Source organism: Oncorhynchus keta, chromosome 4, assembly GCF_023373465.1.
Source record: "Oncorhynchus keta strain PuntledgeMale-10-30-2019 chromosome 4, Oket_V2, whole genome shotgun sequence".
Classification (NCBI taxonomy): Eukaryota; Metazoa; Chordata; class Actinopteri; order Salmoniformes; family Salmonidae; genus Oncorhynchus; species Oncorhynchus keta.
Genome location: NC_068424.1, coordinates 48021465 through 48041769, shown reverse-complemented (window position 1 = coordinate 48041769; position 20305 = coordinate 48021465). Strand labels below are relative to the sequence as shown.

Genomic DNA, 20305 nt, shown 5'->3' with positions numbered 1-20305 from the left:
ATTCTTCTCTGCAGATCCTCGCAAGCTCTGTCAGGTTGGATGGTGAGATTTGCTCCACAGATATTTTCAGGCCTCTCCAGAGATGTTTGATCGTGTTCAAGTCCGGATTCTGTCTGGGCAACTCAAGGACATTCAGAGACCTGTCCCAAAGCCACTCCTGCATTGTCTTGGCTGTGTGCTTAGGGTTGTTGTCCTGTTGAAAGGTGAAACTTCACCCCAGTCTGAGGTCCTGAGCGCTCTGGAGCAGGTTTTCATTAACGATCTCTCTGTACTTTGCTCCATTCATCTTTGCCTCGATCCTGGCTAGTCTCCGAGTCCCTGCCGCTGAAAAACATCCCCACAGCATGATGCTGCCACCACCATGATTTCACGTAGGGATGGTGCCAGGTTTCCTCCAATCTTGGTTTCATCAGATCAGAGAATCTTGTTCTCATGGTCTGATAGTCTTTAGGTGCCTTTTGGCAAACTCAAAGCGGGCTGTCATGTGCCTTTTACTGAGGAGTGGCTTCCATCCGGCCACTCTACAATAAAGGCCTGATTTGTGAAGTGCTGCAGAGATGGTTGTCCTTCTGGAAGGTTCTCCCATCTCCACAGAGGAACTCTAGAGCTGTGTGAGAGTGACCATCGGTTTCTTGGTCACCTCCCTGATCAAGGCCCTTCTCCTCAGATTGCTCAGTTTGGCCGGGTGGCCAGCTCTAGGAAGAGTCTTGGTGGTTCCAAACTTCTTCCATTTAAGAATGACGGAGACCACTGTGTTCATGGGGACCTTCAATGCTGCAGAATTATTTTGGGCACCCTTCCCCAGATCTGTGCCTCAACACAATCCTGTCTTAGAGCTCTAATGACAATTAAGTCTACCTCATGGCTTGGTGTTTGCTCTGACATGCACTGACAACTGTAGGACCTTATATAGACAGGTGTGTGCCATTCCAAATCAAGTCCAATCAATTGAATTTCCCCCAGGTGGGACTCCAATCAAGTTGTAGAAACATCTCAAGGATGATCAATGGAAACAGGATGCACCTGAGCTCAATTCTGAGTCTCATAGCAAAGGGTCTGAATACTTATGTAAATATGGTATTTCTGTTTTAAAGTTGTAATAAATTAGCAAAATTCTTAAAGAAAACTGTCTTCGCTTTGTCATTATTTATTATTATGAAGTATTGTGTGTAGATTGCTGAGGATTTTTATTTATTTAATCAATTTCAGAATAAGGCTGTACCGTAACAAAATGTGGAAAAATCCAAGGAGTCTTTCTGAAGGCACTGTATGCTTTCTCACAGACTGTGAGTCAAACAGACATACAGACACACCCCTTTGTGCCTTGTCTGTGGGAAGGCAGTCTGCCGTGGGGGTCTGTCAGGACAGCAATAGACATTGGAGGCTGCCCAGATATGGACATACACTATGGGAAAGAAGCTTTGCCAAGAGTCCTCCAGTAAAACATAGAATCTGAGAGAGAGCGTGTGTGTGTGTGTGTGTGTGTGTGATTGGTAGAGGTAAATGTTATGGTGAGAATGCGTGTGTGTTTGGGGGATCTGAGAAATAAGTCTGTCTGAAGAGATGAGTCTTCAATGTAGTGCCTTTCCATATGTGCTCAGAGTCAAGGCAAACATAATCTCTTCATATCTTTTTGTCTTTCTACCTATTTCTTCATCTCTCCCCTTTCACTCTCGCTCCACCCTCCTCTCCACCACCCTTGCCCTCCCCCATTTCTATCCCTCCCCCATACCCTCTACCACTCTAGCCATGTGGTGGTAAATGATATACTGTTTGAGTGATTAGACTTCTACATTCCGAACCTGGAGCATGTCCCAAATGTCCATTTAAGCAGAAGAGGGAGGGAGAGCAAACACCCCTTGCGACTTACTGACGCACATTCACAGACACACGCACACACACACAGGTTATCTTATCAGTCTCTCTTATTGAATATTCCACCACTAGACATGTGCAACTGCTGCCCTCATTTTCCATCTCACTAATCTTGATAGCTTAGTAAGTGAGCAATATTCGTCTGCTGCCATTTGCTTAAATTTGCTTCCTATTTTCTGATAGTGGAAGTACTTGCACTTGTAAGTAGCTCAGTAAAGTATCTCCTTGCAGTATAGCGGCCATGTTACTTTGTTTTTGGGGCTGACTGACTTTCTGTTGCTCTGTGTTTTTAGATGAAGTTGTGACCTGAATGCGAAAGAAAGCTGAGTGATATGGATAACATGGAGCAGTGTGGACCAGTCACCAACAGAGGGCGGTGTTCTACAGCCCATCGTCACATACTGGACCAACCATCGGACTCCTCATCGCCCCTTCACTCAGAGGACCTGTGATACACTGACCTCTCCATCCAGAAACCAATGCAATTGGACATATACATATATATCAAATATACACAAACATACCAAGGAAAATAGCTCAAACACACAGATGAATCTCCATCCACGCACATCAGTATGGATACAGCCACACCCAGATGAAGCTTCTCTAAAGGATTTATCCACTAGTCCGGACTGAGTTGTTGTAGGGCAGGGGTTAGGGTTGGGACTGGGTGTAAGGGAGGGGTTAGGGTTGGGACTGGGTGTAAGGGAGGGGTTAGGGTTGGGACTGGGTGTAGGGAGGGGTTAGGGTTGGGACTGGGACTCCAGTGAGGATGCTGTCTATGGTGATACTCGGTGTTTTCCTGTCCCTGCTCATCCTGCTGACAGTGTGTGGTAACGTCCTGGTTTGTCTGGCCGTCTGCGCCACACGACGTCTCCGCTGCCTCACCAACTGTTTCATCGTCTCCCTCGCCATCACTGACCTGCTGCTTGGCATGCTTGTCCTGCCTTTCTCCGCCCTCCTCCAGCTCAGCGATTGGCCTCTGGGGCCGACCATCTGCAACATCTACATCTCATTGGATGTTATGTTGTGCACCGCCTCCATCCTCACGCTATTGGCCATTAGCCTGGACCGCTACCTGGCCGTGACCGCGCCCCTTAGATACTCCTCACTAGTGTTGCCGAGGCGAGTTGCCTTTGCTATGGCGTTGGTGTGGGCGGTGTCGCTAGCAGTGTCATTCCTGCCAATCCACCTGGGATGGAACACGGTGGACGGCAACGTGCAGAATCGCGGCCAGGGGGACAACATGACAGAGTGTAACTTTGAGCTGAACCCATCGTACACTGTCGTGGACTCCTCCTTAACCTTCTACCTCCCCCTGCTGATCATGTGCTGGACCTACCACCGTATTCTTCGCATTGCTCGGGCGCAGGCCAGGCGCATCATCCACGCGCGCCCCAGACTCAACAACAACAACGGCTCCTCGTCAGCCCCTCGTCAACTCACCTCGGTAACAGCGGTGGCTCTACGGGAACACAAAGCCACAGTGACTCTAGCAGCAGTGATCGGGGTGTTCGTGGTGTGCTGGCTGCCCTACTTCACCCTGTTTACCATTATGGGTCTGAAGAAGCAGAACTACCCAGCAGCCTTCCCAGTGGTGCAGTGGCTGGGGTACATCAACTCAGCTCTGAACCCTTTGCTCTACGCTGCCCTCAACAGAGACTTTAGGTCCGCCTACGCCCGCCTGCTGCGCTGTGGTTACTACGGCTACGGCAAGGGGAGGGGCCGGCCACCATGCCCCAACACATTCATGACAGGTAAAAAGGAACAAGGGAAAAGACAACGTACACTGGGAAGGAACATAAACAATAACTCAGAACTCCAAAAGCCTTTTTTTTCTGGTGCCTAATCAAATCAAATCACATCACATCAAACTTTATTTGTCACATGCGCCAAATACAAGTGCAGACCTTACCGTGAAATGCTTACATACAAGCCCTTAACCAACAGTGCAGTTCAAGAAGAGTTAAGAAAATATTTACCAAATAAACTAAAGTAAAAAATAATAATAAAAAGTAACACAATAAAATAACAATAACAAGGCTATATACAGTGGGTACCGGTACCGAGTCAGTGTGCAGAGGTACAAGTTAGTTGAGGTAATTTGTATATGTAGGTAGGGGTGAAGTAGATAATAAACACTGAGTAGCAGCAGTGTACAAAACAAATGGGGGGGTTCAGGTCAATGTAAATAGTCCAGTGGCCATTTGATTAATTGTTCAGTAGTCTTATGTCTTGGGGTTAGAAGCTGTTTGGTCCTAGACTTGGAACTCCAATTCCGCTTGCAGTGTGGTAGCAGAGAGAACAGTATATGACTTAGGAGACTGGAGTCTCTGACAATTTTATGGGCTTTCCTCTGACATCGCCTATTATATAGGTCCTGGATGGCAGGAAGCTTGCCCCAGTGATGTACTGGGCAGTACGCACTACCCTCTTTAGCGCCTTATGGTCAGATGCCGAGCAGTTGCCAGACCAGGCGGTGAAACAACCGGTCAGAATGCTCTCGATGCAGCTGTAGAGGATCTGGGGACCCATACCAAATCTTTTCAGTGTCCTGAGGGGGAAACGGTTTTGTCGTGCCCTCTTCATGACTGTCTTGGTGTGTTTGGACCATGATAGTTTATCTGTGATGTGGACACCAAGGAGTTCGAAACTCTCTACCCGCTCCACCACAGCCCTGTCGATGTTAATGGGGGCCTGTTCGGCCCACCTTTTCCTGTCGTCGACGATCAGCTCCTTTGTCTTGCTCACATTGAGGGAGAGGTTGTTGTCCTGGAACTATACTGCCAGTTCTCTGACCTCCTCCCTATAGGCTATCTCATCGTTGTCAGTGATCAGGCCTACCACTCCGGTGTCGTAAGCAAACTTAATGATGGTGTTGGAGTCTTGTTTGGCAATGCAGTTATGGGTGAACAGTGAGTACAGGAGGAGACTAATTACACACCCCTGAGGGACCCCAGTGTTGAGGATCAGCATGGCAGATGTGTTGCTGCCTACCCTTACCACCTGGGGGTGGTCCGCCAGGAAGTCCAGTATACAGTCCCAGTTTAGTGATGAGCTTCGTGGGCACTATGTAGTCAACGAACAGCATTCTCACATAGGTGTACCTTTTGTCCAGTTGGGATAGGGCTGTGTGGAGTGTATTTCAGATTGCGTCATCTGTACATCTGTTGGGGCGGTACACGAATTGGAGTGGGTCTAGGGTTTCCGGGATGATGGTGTTGATGTGAGCCATGACCAGCCTTTCAAATAAGTCCATGGCTACCGACGAGAGTGCTACAGTGGCTTGCAAAAGTATTCATCCCCTTGGCATTTTTCCTATTTTGTTGCCTTACAACCTGAAATTAAAATTAATTTGGGGGGTATCATTTGATTTATACAATATGCCTACCACTTTGAAGATGCAAAATATTTTTTATTGTGACATAAACAAGAACAGAAAACTTGAGCGTGCATAACTATTCACCCACCCAAAGTCAATACTTTGTAGAGACACCTTTTGCAGCAATTCCAGCTGCAAGTTTCTTGGCGTGTGTCTCTATATAAGCTTGGCACATCTAGCCACTGGGATATTTGCCCATTCCTCAAGGCAAAACTGCTCCAGCTCCTTCCAGTTGGATGGGTTCCGCTGGTGTACAGCAATCTTTAAGTCATACCACAGATTTTCAATTGGATTGAGGTCTCAGCTTTGACTAGGCCATTCCAAGACATTTAAATGTTTCCCCTTAAACCACTTGAGTGTTGCTTTAGCTGTATGCTTAGGGTCATTGTCCTGCTGGAAGGTGAACCTCCGTCCCAGTCTCAAATCTCTGGAAGACTGAAACAGGTTTCCCTCAAGAATTTCCCTGTATTTAGCGCCATCCATCATTCCTTCAATTCTGACCAATTTCACAGTCCCTGCCGATGAAAAATATCCTCACAGCATGATGCTGCCACCACCAATCTTCAGTGTGGGGATGGTGTTCTCGGAGAGATGAGAGGGGTTGGGTTTGCACCAGACATAGCGTTTTCCTTGATGGCCATAAAGCTCCATTTTAGTCTCATCTGACCAGAGTACCTTCTTCCATATGTTTGGGGAGTCTCCCACATGCCTTATGGTGAACACCAAATGTGTTAGCTTATTATTTTCTTTAAGCAATGGCTTTATTCTGGCCACTCTTCCGTAAAGCCCAGCTCTGTGGAGTGTATGGCTTAAAGTGGTCCTATGGACAGAGACTCCAATCTCCGCTGTGGAGTTTTGCAGCTCCATCAGGGTTATCTTTGGTCTCTTTCTTGCCTCTCTGATTAATGCCCTCCTTGCCTGGTCCATGAGTTTTTGTGGGTGGCCCTCTCTTGGCAGGTTTGTTGTGGTGCCATGTTCTTTCCATTTTTTAATAATGGATTTAATTGTACTCCGTGGGATGTTCAAAGTTTACGATATTTTTATATAACCCAATCCTGATCTGTACTTCTCCACAACTTTGTCCCTGACCTATTTGGAGAGTCCTTGGTCTTCATGGTGCCGCTTGCTTGTTGGTGACCCTTGCTTAGTGGTGTTGCAGACTCTGGGGCCTTTCAGAACAGGTGTATATATACTGAGATCATGTGACACTTAGATTGCACACAGGTGGACTTTATTTAACTAATTATGTGACTTCTGAAGGTAATTGGTTGCACCAGATCTTATTTAGGGGCTTCATAGCAAAGGGAGTGAATACATATGCACCACTTTTCCATTTTTTTTTTTCACTTCACCAATTTGGACTATTTTGTGTATGTCCATTACATGAAATCCAAATAAAAATCAATTTAATTTATTACAGACTCAGTAAATAGTGAGACTGTGTGGACAGAATATACAATTCTTGTCTTCTGGTCTTATATCCCTCTCAGGTGGGGGGAAAGTATGTGGAGGGGAGGTGGATCTGCTGTGTGGACACACCTCTTCCTGCAGGGCGGGGCCAAGTGAGACAGGTATGATGCTACAGGAAGTCAGCAGAGGAACGGCCACGCCGTCTCCTCAGCACAGCAACGGGGCCGCTGTCGCCAACGGCAACGGCAGGTAATGGGAGATCACTACTGAGCTAAAAAAAAAAGCACAAAACTCTCTGTATAATCATCTGTATTATTAAACAGTTGATACCTTATACCATTCTGTGTCCTGTGTGTCAGATCCTGCTGACCCTGCATCTAACTGTGAGGAGGACTCAGTGTCCCACCAGTCATGTATGCTGAGCCCAGCCAGCCTGACCCACACACCTAGCCCAGGGGTCAATCACATCACTGACAAGTAAGACACACCCTGAAGTTATTCATGAGTTCGTAAGAAGGCCATGGATGAAAGCCAAAACTTAAATCTTGTAATAGTTACACAAATAACATAAGAAGTTGTTTTTTTTTACGGTGAGAAAACGTTGCGCCTTTTTCCTTTCCAATAAAATGTTCATAAAAGTGAACCACTACTCTATGTTCTCCTCCAGGACACAGGGACTATTTGGCCATCTCCAGAAAGGAGAGCAGGCTACGAATGTGAAGGAACTCATCCAAAATATCACAGGCAATCCAGAACAAGGATACAGAGGACTTCCAACCAAAAATGTTTTATCAGAGTCTATTTCTATCCCTTCAACCAATGAGCAGTGACTGGGGAAAGCCACGAGTCACTTTGTTCTCGAACACTGATACCTGGAAAGAAATATCACGGGATGGACAGAGAGACAGAAAGACTAAAACTCTCTTCCCAGCTTGGTAGTGGACTCTAACCACTGCTGTTAGTCGTATGAACCTGAGGGCTTCAAATGTAGCAGATACTTTGCCCCCAACCAATGGAATATGATACCACAACCTGACAAGGAGACTAGACGCTTAGCAATTATTTAATTTATATCAAAATAATCAGTCTTCTGAGAGAAAGAAAAATAAAAAAAAACATTATTTGACAGTGTTTCATCTTTATGAGGAATTTTATGATTGTGCAGCTACTGTATATGTGTCCTCTATGATGTTGAAATACATGTATGTGTGTGTGTACATGTACTCGACTAAAACATGTCCCAAAAAGTCTTGGAATCCAATATTTGTCATTTCTAACCAGAGTGCCATCTCTGTTCTTGTAAGGTTGTGAAGGTATGCCCCCTACATCCAGGGATGGTACTGAATGGCGGGGGTGGAGTGGTGCAATAAATGGTATTTACCACAGTAGTCAAGGATTCTAATAATAGTATAGCATTTATTTGCTTCGTGAGCTCTCTCATGGTAGCCTAATCAGAACCTTGTACAAAAAGGGTGAAAAATAAAAGTCAAGTTCTTGAAAAAAAAGGAACATAACTTGTTTTTTAGGACAAATTAACAGAGGTTTTTAGTTTGTAAAGAAATGTGGCATATTGCTGGTCTGCACACATCAACAGCCAGTCGCTTAGGCCCAACCTGCCGGTGTACTGGTACTAATAGTTTCTCACAACTGATGGCTTATACGATTGTGGCTAGATGGAAGTGACTTGACGCAGCAGGTTATGAGAACTAACGCAGCAGGTTAGGAACATTAAAATAGCAGGTTAGGAGAATTTGAATAAGGTTAGAAAAAGCTCAAATGCTACAGTTGTCGCGTCGGGGACAACTGTAGCATTTGAGCTTTTCCTAACCTTATTCAAAGGAGTTGTACTCCATCTACAGACAACCATAAAAGCCATCAGTTCCAAGAAACCATCCGTGGCCTACCGCCACACGGGTCTGCACACATTAACCTCCTGTCGCTTACAGAAGCAGCATTGAGCTGGCACTGAAATACCTTTAAGAAATACACTGTTTAAGAATTAGCGGGTATGCTAGTAGGCTAGTGCTAACCTCATAGCTAGGTCTACAGAGACAGCTATACAGTAAGGATAATTTGACATAGCAAACATCTACCCAAAATAAAATAGACCATTCTTGATTAGAATAAACTAAGTTATATTGAAAAAAAGGTAAGTGAGGGGAATGGGCAGATACGAGTGCCTGTTCTTAACTACAATATGGAGGTCAGTTTGGGTCTTAGGGCTTTATTCAATCAGATCCGCTTTAGCCAACATCTGCATAGCCGTTGTTTTGGTGTGTCAAAGTTGGAACTACTTTAGAGCTGTCAAATCCACAAGTGGCTCCCGGCATTACACCTAAAGTGAACATTGCCAAAGTTCATGGAGTTGCATTAACAGAAATTCCATGCAGCCTTGTTTACAAGTTTCAACACCGGAACTTGAGTTGTAAGGTACACCTCATTAGGATTTGAGTAAGAGATGGATTGAAGCCTGGATTCAAACCAGGGACCGCTGCGCCACTCAGAAGTCTTAAAGAGGAGGGTATAGTGCTTTTACATCTAGTCCAGGGGAGGGTCATGTCCTTTGTAATTGATGAAATGTTAATATGTCTCAGTGTTTTAGAAGGAGTTGCTGATAAAGCTAAATATAGATGTGTGTTTCTTGCCCATGATGTAGGATTATTTATCAGCGTTATTGACCTCACAATAGAGTTTAACTGATTCATCGGAATTGCCGATTAATTAGGGCCGATTTCAAGTTTTCATAACAATCGGTAATCAGCATTTTTGGACACCGATCATGGCCGATTACATTGCACTCCACGAGGAAACTGCGTGGCAGGCTGACTACCTGTTATGCGAGTGCCGTAAGAAGCCAAGGTAAGGTGCTAGCTAGCATTAGACGTATCTTATAAAAAACAATCTTAACATAATCACGAGTTAACTACACATGGTTGATGATATTACTAGTTTATCTAACTTGTCCTGCGTTGCATATAATCAATGCGGTGCCTGTTAATTTACCATTGAATCACAGCCTACTTCGCCAAACGGGTGATTTAACAAGCACATTCGCGAAGCAAGCACTGTCGTTGCACCAATGTGCACCTAGCCATAAACATCAACGCCTTTCTTAAAATCAATACACAAGTATATATATTTTAAACCTGCATATTTAGTTAATATTGCCTGCTAACAGGAATTTCTTTTAACTAGGTAAATTGTGTCACTTCTCTTGCGTTCTGTGCAACAGAGTCAGGGTATATGCAGCAGTTTGGGCCGCCTGGCTCGTTGCGAACTGTGAAGACTATTTCTTCCTAACAAAGACAGCCAACTTCGCCAAACGAGGGATGATTTAACAAAAGCACATTTGCGAAAATAGCACAATCGTTGCACGAATCAATGCCTTTCCTAAAATCAATACACAGAAGTATATATGTTTAAATCAGCATATTTAGTTAAAAGAAATTAATGTTAGCAGGCAATATTAAACTAGGGAAATTGTGTCACTTCTCTTGCGTTCATTGCACACAGAGTCAGGGTATATGCAACAGTTTGGGCTGCCTGGCTCGTTGCGAACTAATTTGCCAGAATTTTGCGTAATTATGACATAACATTGAAGGTTGTGCAATGTAACAGGAATATTTAGACTTATGGATGCCACCCGTTAGATAAAATACGGAACGGTTCCGTATTTCACTCAAAGAATAAATATTTTATTTTCGAAATGATAGTTTCCGGATTTGACCATATTAATGACCTAAGGCTCATATTTCTGTGTGTTATTATGTTATAATTAAGTCTATGATTTAATATTTGATAGAGCAGTCTGACTGAGCGGTGGTAGGCACCAGCAGGCTCGTAAGCATTCATTCAAACAGCACTTTTGTGCGTTTTGCCAGCAGCTCTTCGCAATGCTTCAAGCATTGAGCTGTTTATGACTTCAAGCCTATCAACTCCCGAGATTAGGCTGGTGTAACCGATGTGAAATGGCTAGCTAGTTAGCGGGGTGCGCGCTAATAGCGTTACAAACGTCACTCGCTCTGAGACTTGGAGTAGTTGTTCCCCTTGCTCTGCATGGGTAATGCTGCTTCGAGGGTGGCTGTTGTCGATGTGTTCCTGGTTTGATCCCAGGTAAGGGTGAGGGAAGGGACGGAAGCTATACTGTTACACTGGCAATACTAAAGTGCCTATAAGAACATCCAATAGTCAAAGGTATAAGAAATACAAATGGTATAGAGAGAAATAGTCCTATAATTCCTATAACAACCTCAACCTAAAACTTCTTACCTGGGAATATTGAAGACTCATGTTAAAAGGAACCACCAGCTTTCATATGTTCTCATGTTCTGAGCGAGGAACTTAAACGTAAGCTTTTTTATATGGCACATATTGTACTTTTAATTTCTTCTCCAACACTTTGTTTTTGCATTATTTAAACCAAATTGAACATGTTTCATTATTTATTTGAGGCTAAATTGATTTGATTGATGTATTATATTATGTTAAAATAAAAGTGTTCATTCAGTATTGTTGTAATTGTCATTATTACAAATAAATAAATAGCAATAGGCCGGTTAATCGTATCGGCTTTTTTTGGTCCTCCAATAATCGTATCGGTATCGGCGTTGAAAAATCATAATCGGTCGACCTCTACCTCACAAAAAGGCAGATTTGAGTAACTTACATTGTGGTGCTGAAACTTGAAGAAGCATTTGTGGTGCTGAGAAGGCATTTCAACCGTCTTTATTTTACACTTCACGAACAACAGGAGGGCTTTGTGTTGGAGCCTATTTCTTCCTATTTAAGCACATAAGGTAGGCCTACCTGTTTGACAGACGAAATTAGGCTATAGGCTTCTACATCTATAGATTTTGTCAGTCAATTCCTCTACCCACCATGCACTCTTTATATAGCCTACCTCCGTGAAGGTAAGTGAAAACCAAGACTGGAATTGTGGGAGTATGAGAGGGTATGCCATAGACCTGCACAGACCTAAATACTCCTTGTTAGGTTAAGCTTTTTAAGAAAATAAAACGGATCCGAAAATATAAAGTGATTTATAACAGCGCTTCGGTCCGCAATGCTTTATGCTAAAAACAAGCTGTTGTGACTCCAGTGCATATGAGAATATCACTGTTTCATTTCTTTGGCATTCAGAGGCTGAGCTACAATGTTCTATAGCCGAGGAGACAAAAACATGACTTGGCTTGGGAAGTAATCTAATTCTCTCACTGTCAATAGATTAAGCTATTCACTTTCTTCACAATAGAAGATGTTTAAACCCAGACAGCTTTTAGGGAAACACTTGTGACCTTCCCTCGTTGGGTTAAGCCACAGAAGAAGAGTAGCCAGTAGTTAATTAAAGCGTACGTTTTTTCTGCGTTGGTAGGCTTACTCTGTCTGAGGGGGAAAGGTAGGCCTAACTTTTGAAAGTACCATGCTCAGATTCCTAATGATGTCTCAGATTTTGTTATTTGCAAACAGGGACTGTTTCGTTGCAAACAAGACACACCGATTTGACATTGGAGAAATATGAATAGATGGGCACATAGGCCTATCTCTCTGTGATTTCAGTCATTTGTGTGGTATTAAAAAAGATTCCTCTAATCCGTAAAATGACATAGAGTGTTAATGAAAAGCCATTTTCTTCTCGGACCTGCAAATACAATGATAGATTAATTTACTATGAAGGAGATATTTCCACCCCTCCTCTTGTCCACGGTGGTCTGCAAGCCCACAGCCTTCTGGTCTGCAGCCACGTGTGCTATAAAAATTCCTGCATTACCATGAAACGCTTACAGGACAAAGAAGCGTTTTTAAAATGGCATATCTTAGGCCCTGGTCTGTCCAAGAAGTGAGGGTAAACAGTAGACATGTTCTCTGCTTTCCACTTTGTGTTTTAATTATTATTTTGGGTATACGGGAGGGTCATCCATTTTCATTTCAGAGAGGTCCGATATTCTCCATGTAACCCTTATAATACTGTAAATAACATTCACTCCCTATTAATTTCTATATAGCCTGCACTTCCTTGTTCTGATCTTCTAACGAGAGTGAGGCGGGTGTGGCTTCTGTGACAATGATCTCCAGAGGAGGGATGTCACTAGTGACCACAGCCACAAAGTCAAAATTGACTATAATCGTAAAAATACATGGTTCATTTTTTTAAAGATTAGGGTTAAGCATAAGATTAGCAGTGTGGTTAACGTTAGGGTTAAGGTTAGGGATAGGTTTAAAATCAGATTTTAAAAGAGCGTCTGACCCTAAACACCAACTAATCCCTTTAAAAACAGCCTATGTGGGTTAGGGTTAGGGTTAGGGTTAGGGTTAGGGTTAGGGTTAGCATCGATATGAGTCAGAAACATTTTTTAAATGCCAAAATTGACTACAAAGTGTAAATAGAATCATTTTTGGTCATTAAGTCAGTCTCGTCTAAAGTTTGGAGTAATGAGTAAATTAAGGTTGGGTTTGGATTACAATTATGTCAACAATTCATGCCCCCTTTTGCCAACCTCCATGTGCAAATCGCACCTCGGCCCCTTTTGCTTCGCTTCATGATTGGGGCTCCTTTGTTTCATCTGCCCCCAAAGGATCACGGCCGCTTGAGACTGAAAATCTCTATCGGGCTTGACCACAGCCAACTCGGGTTTGCATGCCCTGCGAAAGGACCCTTAGTACCCTGCCATGCGGACGGAATAGGTGGTTGGAATCCATTGGTCCCTAATGCTGGTGAGTATACTGGTAGCTAGACCATAGACTGCTGATTAAGTATCTGGTTTTGTACATTTTCATAATCATTATCACTATCATTGCTAGCATAGCTGACGTTCGTTACCTAACTAGCTGGCTAACTACCTAACTAACTAGTTACCTAGCTGGGAATGTCAATTAAATGGGAAAAGTGCACATTAGTTATATTGGCACAACACTGCTTCTATGGTATTATGTAAAGGGTTGTTTATCCCACATGGACCTGTTACTACATTTGAAAACTATCGAATCACGTAGCTTAGAATACCTACATAAATTCAGCAACTGCATTCTTCTCGTGTTACTCTGTAGGATACTGACCCGTTGAAAGCTTCCGCCAGCACATCACCATACATCTGCCTGTAGTTATTGAACTAGCTAGTTTTGATTGTTTGTTGTGATTGAGTGTGGGGGGGGGGGCAACGTTCTAACAGATGGGTGCCTCTTGGCTGTACCAACTCTAGTTTGGCTTCTGACATGGCCGTCAGCATTCCATGAGGAGAAACACTAAAGTAAAAAAGGCCAAATCAGTGAGTGCAATTCCCCTTTAAAAAGAGAAATTGTGGGAATAGGCGGGGTTTATGACTTTGCGGCTGCTCACCGATTTGACGACTCCAGCGCAATTCCACCTCTGACACCGCCAAAAACATCCACAAAACGGGTGTCTGCTATCGCCGGTTTAATGCTTGATCTGATCGAATCTGGGCCTTAGAGGAAGAAGCAGATGAGACCAGGAGAAGAGTGGGACGAGGGGAGGAGAGCAGGAGAAGAGTGGGACGAGGGGAGGAGAGCAGGAGAAGAGTGGGACGAGAGGAGGAGAGCAGGAGAAGAGTGGGACGAGGGGAGGAGAGCAGGAGAAGAGTGGGACGAGGGGAGGAGGGCAGGAGAAGAGTGGGACGAGAGGAGGAGAGCAGGAGAAGAGTGGGACGAGGGGAGGAGAGCAGGAGAAGAGTGGGACGAGGGGAGGAGAGCAGGAGAAGAGTGGGACGAGGGGAGGAGAGCAGGAGAAGAGTGGGACGAGGGGAGGAGAGCAGGAGAAGAGTGGGACGAGGGGAGGAGAGCAGGAGAAGAGTGGGACGAGGGGAGGAGAGCAGGAGAAGAGTGGGACGAGGGGAGGAGAGCAGGAGAAGAGTGGGACGAGGGGAGGAGAGCAGGAGAAGGGTGGGACGAGGGGAGGAGAGCAGGAGAAGAGTGGGACGAGGGGAGGGACAGGAGAAGAGTGGGGAGGGGAGGAGAGCAGGGAGAAGAGTGGGACGAGGGGAGGGGGAGAGCAGGAGAAGAGTGGGACGAGAGGAGGAGAGCAGGAGAAGAGTGGGACGAGGGGAGGAGAGCAGGAGAAGAGTGGGACGAGGGGAGGAGAGCAGGAGAAGAGTGGGACGAGGGGAGGAGAGCAGGAGAAGAGTGGGACGAGGGGAGGAGAGCAGGAGAAGAGTGGGACGAGGGGAGGAGAGCAGGAGAAGAGTGGGACGAGGGGAGGAGAGCAGGAGAAGAGTGGGACGAGGGGAGGAGAGCAGGAGAAGAGTGGGACGAGGGGAGGAGAGCAGGAGAAGAGTGGGACGAGGGGAGGAGAGCAGGAGAAGAGTGGGATGAGGGGAGGAGAGCAGGAGAAGAGAAGGGACGAGGGGAGGAGAGCAGGAGAAGAGTGGGACGAGGGGAGGAGAGCAGGAGAAGAGTGGGACGAGGGGAGGAGAGCAGGAGAAGAGTGGGACGAGGGGAGGAGAGCAGGAGAAGAGTGGGACGAGGGGAGGAGAGCAGGAGAAGAGTGGGACGAGGGGAGGAGAGCAGGAGAAGAGTGGGACGAGGGGAGGAGAGCAGGAGAAGAGTGGGACAGGAGTGGGGGGAGGAGAGCAGGAGAAGAGTGGGACGAGGGGAGGAGAGCAGGAGAAGAGTGGGCAGGAGAAGCAGGGGAAGAGTGGGGAGGGGAGAGCAGGAGAAGAGTGGGACGAGGGGAGGAGAGCAGGAGAAGAGTGGGACGAGGGGAGGAGAGCAGGAGAAGAGTGGGACGAGGGGAGGAGAGCAGGAGAAGAGTGGGACGAGGGGAGGAGAGCAGGAGAAGAGTGGGACGAGGGGAGGAGAGCAGGAGAAGAGTGGGACGAGAGGAGGAGAGCAGTGGAAGTGAAAGACAGTGAAAGAGGAAGGATACGGCGCCCCAGAGAGGCTGGAGTCATAACTCATCTTTTATTAAAAATAATGAAAAAAGTTAATGAGTTAATAAGATCTGGAGAGAGGAGGGGTGGAGAGCACGGGGGGACTGAGGGAGAGAGAGAACGAAAGGAGACCAGACAAAAAGACAGATTGGGACATAGGCAAAGATCAGATAGTGGAGTTATGTAGCACAATTCACACTTGCCACCATAATTTGTTGAACATTTACAAACACCAAGTTAAATATCTTCCAAAACATTTAGGATGGATTCCCTTGAAAGATTTAGAAGGATGGATTGTTTAGTTGAACTCCAATCAACTTCAAGAAGCTATTTTTTTCTGATGAGCCAACTCCCACAGTCATAGCCGTGTAATTAAATGTAGTTAGTAAGCAATTAAGAGTGAAGCAGCTTCACATTGTCTCCTTCCACTAGGGTTCTGCATTAACACTGGATTAAGGGACAGATACTGTTTGGAGAAGAACTCTCTATGGTCCATATTTGCATATGGACAAATGATGGATTAATTACTATTAAAACATCAGCATCTTAATGAGTTAGAAAGCAATTAAGAGGTTGTTCGCAATAACACAGAACAGCGAGGAACACACATAGCTGTTTAGAGAGAACACAAAACACACATACCGGTATGTACAAGATGTACAAAGAAAGAAAGTTACAGACACAATATTTTCTCCCCTCACCCTCCCACCCTGTGCTTCTCTATCTCAGTCTCTCTTCCTTTCTTTTTCCTCTCTTTTTTCCTAAATCAGCCTTTTTCTCTCTCTCTCCCCCTCTCTTTCCACTATTATCTGTCTCTCTTTCCTTTTTCCCTGAAACATGCTTACAGGGTGCAGTCCTGTGAAGGAATTTAATATGCAACTTTATATGAGAAACCTATTGTATGTGTCTCTGCCCATTCGGACTGCAATCTATCGGTTAGCCGGGCTAATGCAATAGAGAGAGCCTGGGCTATTTATCACAGCAAAGCCAAGCCTATATCTTCCTCTCTCACTATCTCTCTCCCATTCTCTTTCTCTCACACTCTATCTCTCTACTTATCAATCTTTCTCTTGTTCTCTCTTCTTCCCTCCCTTTCTCCCTCTCTCACAACTATCTCTCTACACATTCCTCTCTCTCTTGTTCTCTCTCTCTCTCTTGTTCTCTCTCTCTCTCTCTCTCTTTCTCTCTCTCTCTCTTTCTCTTTCTCTCTATTCTACTCATACATTCCAGCATGTGATTAAATCACTGGAACGATGAGCTATCACTGTCCAGAGGGCTTCTCTGTGTTAGAGATTGGGATTCTGCATTATCCAACAACACTGGTCATTTCAACCATGTTTAAAGTCAAGACTTTAAAAAACAAAGAAAACAAGTTTAGTGTCTTTATACTTGTTCTTTAATGTCCCCTTCCTCTCACACACGTAGGCTACACACACGCAAACAAACATAAACACAGACTTTTTAAATTTTTTAATTTTACCTTTATTTAACCAGGCAAGTCAGTTAAGAACACATTCTTATTTTCAATGACGGCCTGGGAACAGTGGGTTAACTGCCTGTTCAGGGGCAGAACGACAGATTTGTACCTTGTCAGCTCGGGGGTTTGAAGTCGCAACCTTCTGGTTACTAGTCCAACGCTCTAACCACTAGGCTACGCTGCCGCCCCAACTAGGCTTGGGTAGTACCCAGATTGTCATACTGACCTTGTGCCATCCCGGGATTTTCAGTAATACAGACCCTGAACACAAGGGGCACTATTTTCAAACCCCACTGAGCCTCTGTAATCCAAAGGTTAGCAATGCTAAAAAGTACATGTAAAATCCCATAGAGAATGCTAACTAAATGCTATCAAGTGCATTGTGAAAATGTTATACTGTCTCTGACCTAAACTATTTGCAGGACAGACATCCCAGTTCATAATGTTATAAAATTTACTCAAAAATGCTGCTAACAACAAAAAAACAAATATTAGACAGCAAAGCTCTTAATCCAGGAGGGGATTCTCTGCTGATACCAAGCGAAGCTTGATTTTGGAAGAAGCTAACCACTAGCTAGATAGCTAACTAGCTGCTAAATTAGCAGACCAAATGCACAACTGCAGAGCATTTAGCACATTTTAAAAAGTTATAAAAGATTTAGCTGGCAAAAGATTTAGCTGTAAATTCCATACTGTAACTCGATCACCTGGCTCGTGCTGCACAACAGTGAGTGACTCACAAGGCTCTGGTCTCTCATCGTTGTGTGCTTGTAAACAAACACCACATGACTGGGGACAACTAGTAAGTTTCATCATTTTAAAATGATGTGACAGGTGAAATGAGGAATACAGCATTGCACAAGTTGACTGTGGGTATTTAATTAAAAAGTGGCTACAAATATTCACATTTATTTTTAAAAAATATAAAAAATAGTTTCAACGGTATTGACGGTATTGAAAAACCATCCTGTGCCTATTTCCAAATACCCCGGTATATGGTATATACAGTATACTGCCCAAGCCTAACGGACACACACACAGACACACAAACACACACACAAAGACAAAACTTTTGCATTAGCATACAGACTGATGAGCCACCTGCAGCTATTAAAAAATGCACATTGCTAAATTCATTACACAAATCAGCCGGATATATGGCCATTGTGTAATAGCTGATGGCAATTAATAAGAGATTAGTGGTAATCAGACTTATAATAACATCTCACCCAGAGGGCACTGCTGGAAATTAATAACCACACATTCATCTTCACAAACACACACACACACACACACAAACACACAGGCACACACACAGGTGAGAGCACACACACATCTCTGGTAAGTTATTCATGAAGAACCTGAATGGTCCAATACAATCTCTCTCTTTCTCTCTCTCTCTCTCTCTCTCTCTCTCTCTCTCTCTCTCTCTCTCTCTCTCTCTCTCTCTCTCTCTCTCTCTCTCTCTCTCTCTCTCTCTCTCTCTCTCTCTCTCTCTCTCTCTCTCTCTCTCTCTCTCTCTCTCTCTCTCTCTCTCTCTCTCTCTCTCTCTCTCGGTTTGTAGCACAATCTGCTGAACTGTGTCAGCCAACCTCCTTTTCACTGCAGTGGGAGATCCCCATTGAAGACTGTGTTTCAGTGTGTGTACAGTATCAATGGTTGAGGGTGTGTGTGTGTGTGTGTGGGGGGGGTCACAGAGATGGGGAGGGGGCAGCTGGATACTCTCCCCACCCCTAGGGGTCCTCACACCAATCAGCCGAGTGCACTGAGAATCAATTAACACCAGTGGGAGGGGGCAGAGGGTACGGACACACACACACACACGCACACACACAGACTCCCCGTCCACACACACACTCTGTCCACACACATGGTCCTGTCCGAGAAAATATCCATCAGAACGCACACATGTGTTGTATGCCAAAAACCACACACACACACACACAGAATTACACATGCTCATAAGCTTGTGTGTGTGTGTGTGTGTGTGTGTGTGTGTGTGTGTGTGTGTGTGTGTGTGTGTGTGTGTGTGTGTGTGTGTGTGTGTGTGTGTGTGTGTGTGTGTGTGTGTGTGTGTGTGTGTGTGTGTGTGTGTGTGTGTGTGTGTGTGTATATCTCACTCTCCTGGTGTGCCCCGGTCTCTGGTGGTGAGAGGTTGGGGAACAGATTGGGGGTCAGCAGGGGAGGCAGGCCTGGGTCACCCCCATCCGTGTGTGTGTGTGTGTGTGTGTGTGTGTGTGTGTGTGTGTGTGTGTGTGTGTGTGTGTGTGTGTGTGTGTGTGTGTGTGTGTGTGTGTGTGTGTGTGTGTGTGTGTGTGTGTGTGTGTGTGTGTGTGTGTGTGTGTAGAGAGAGGGGGTACTATAATCACATGGGTGTAAAATGAATATGATGAATGATGTTCACTCCAAATTCACTTATACAGCCATCCTTTTGAATCCACAGGGAGGGAGAGGGAAAATCCCACCAGGCCAGGTGAGACTAGGAAACCTACTTACCTCTGCCGTTCTCTATCCCTCTTTCTCTCTCTCTCTCCCTCTTTCTCTCTCTTTCTCCCTTTCTCTCTCCCTCTTTCTCTCTCTTTCTCTCTCCCTTTTTCTCTCTCTCTTTTTCCTTCTCTCTCTCTCCCTTTTTCTCTCTCTCTCTCTCCCTTTTTCTCTCTATCTTTTTCCTTCTTTTTCTCCCTTTTTCTCCCTTTTTCTCTCTCTCTCTCTCTCTCTCCCTTATTCTCTCTCTCTCCCTTTTTCTCTCTCTATCTCTCTCTTTCTATCTCTCCCTTTTTCTCTATCTCTCCCTTTTTCTCTCTCTCTTTACATGGTTAAAAAGGCAGACGGCAAAGAACTACAATGGAATGAGAAGTAAAAAGAGGAGAAAAGTGTGTGGGTTCAACAGGAAAATGATTCTCTCCACTGCTCCACTACCAACAGTATCCAGACCCATCTGTTAACCCATACCACATAGACACGAACGCACACACACACACACACTCTCCTCCTCCCTGCCCTGAGGGAGGGTAAGCTGATAGCCCTGTGCTGGTGTGAGTGACTGGTATTAGTTTCTCCTTCTCTCTCTGATACACACTAATGACGCACCAGGGACTACCTCTGATAAATAATGGGAAATCAATAGAGAAATAGAGCTCCATGATCACTAACATACTATCTCTCTCATTAACATACTACCTCTCACTCACTTACATACTACCTCTCGCTGACAAACATACTACCTCTCTCTCACTCATTGACATACTATCTCTCTCAGTAACATACTACCTCTCTCTCACT

The 20305-nt window shown here is 44.9% G+C and overlaps 1 protein-coding gene across 1 annotated transcript; it reads left to right on the top strand.

Moving 5' to 3' along the window:
• The first annotated feature begins 2629 nt into the window (after positions 1-2629).
• Positions 2630-11174, top strand: LOC118376407 (histamine H2 receptor-like). The gene is made up of 4 exons (XM_052508020.1): positions 2630-3632; positions 6748-6916; positions 7027-7144; positions 7335-11174. Exons 1-3 carry the CDS (start codon positions 2648-2650, stop codon positions 7034-7036), a joined length of 1164 nt encoding a protein of 387 aa, XP_052363980.1. The 5' UTR covers positions 2630-2647; the 3' UTR covers positions 7037-7144; positions 7335-11174.
• The last annotated feature ends 9131 nt before the right edge of the window (positions 11175-20305 follow it).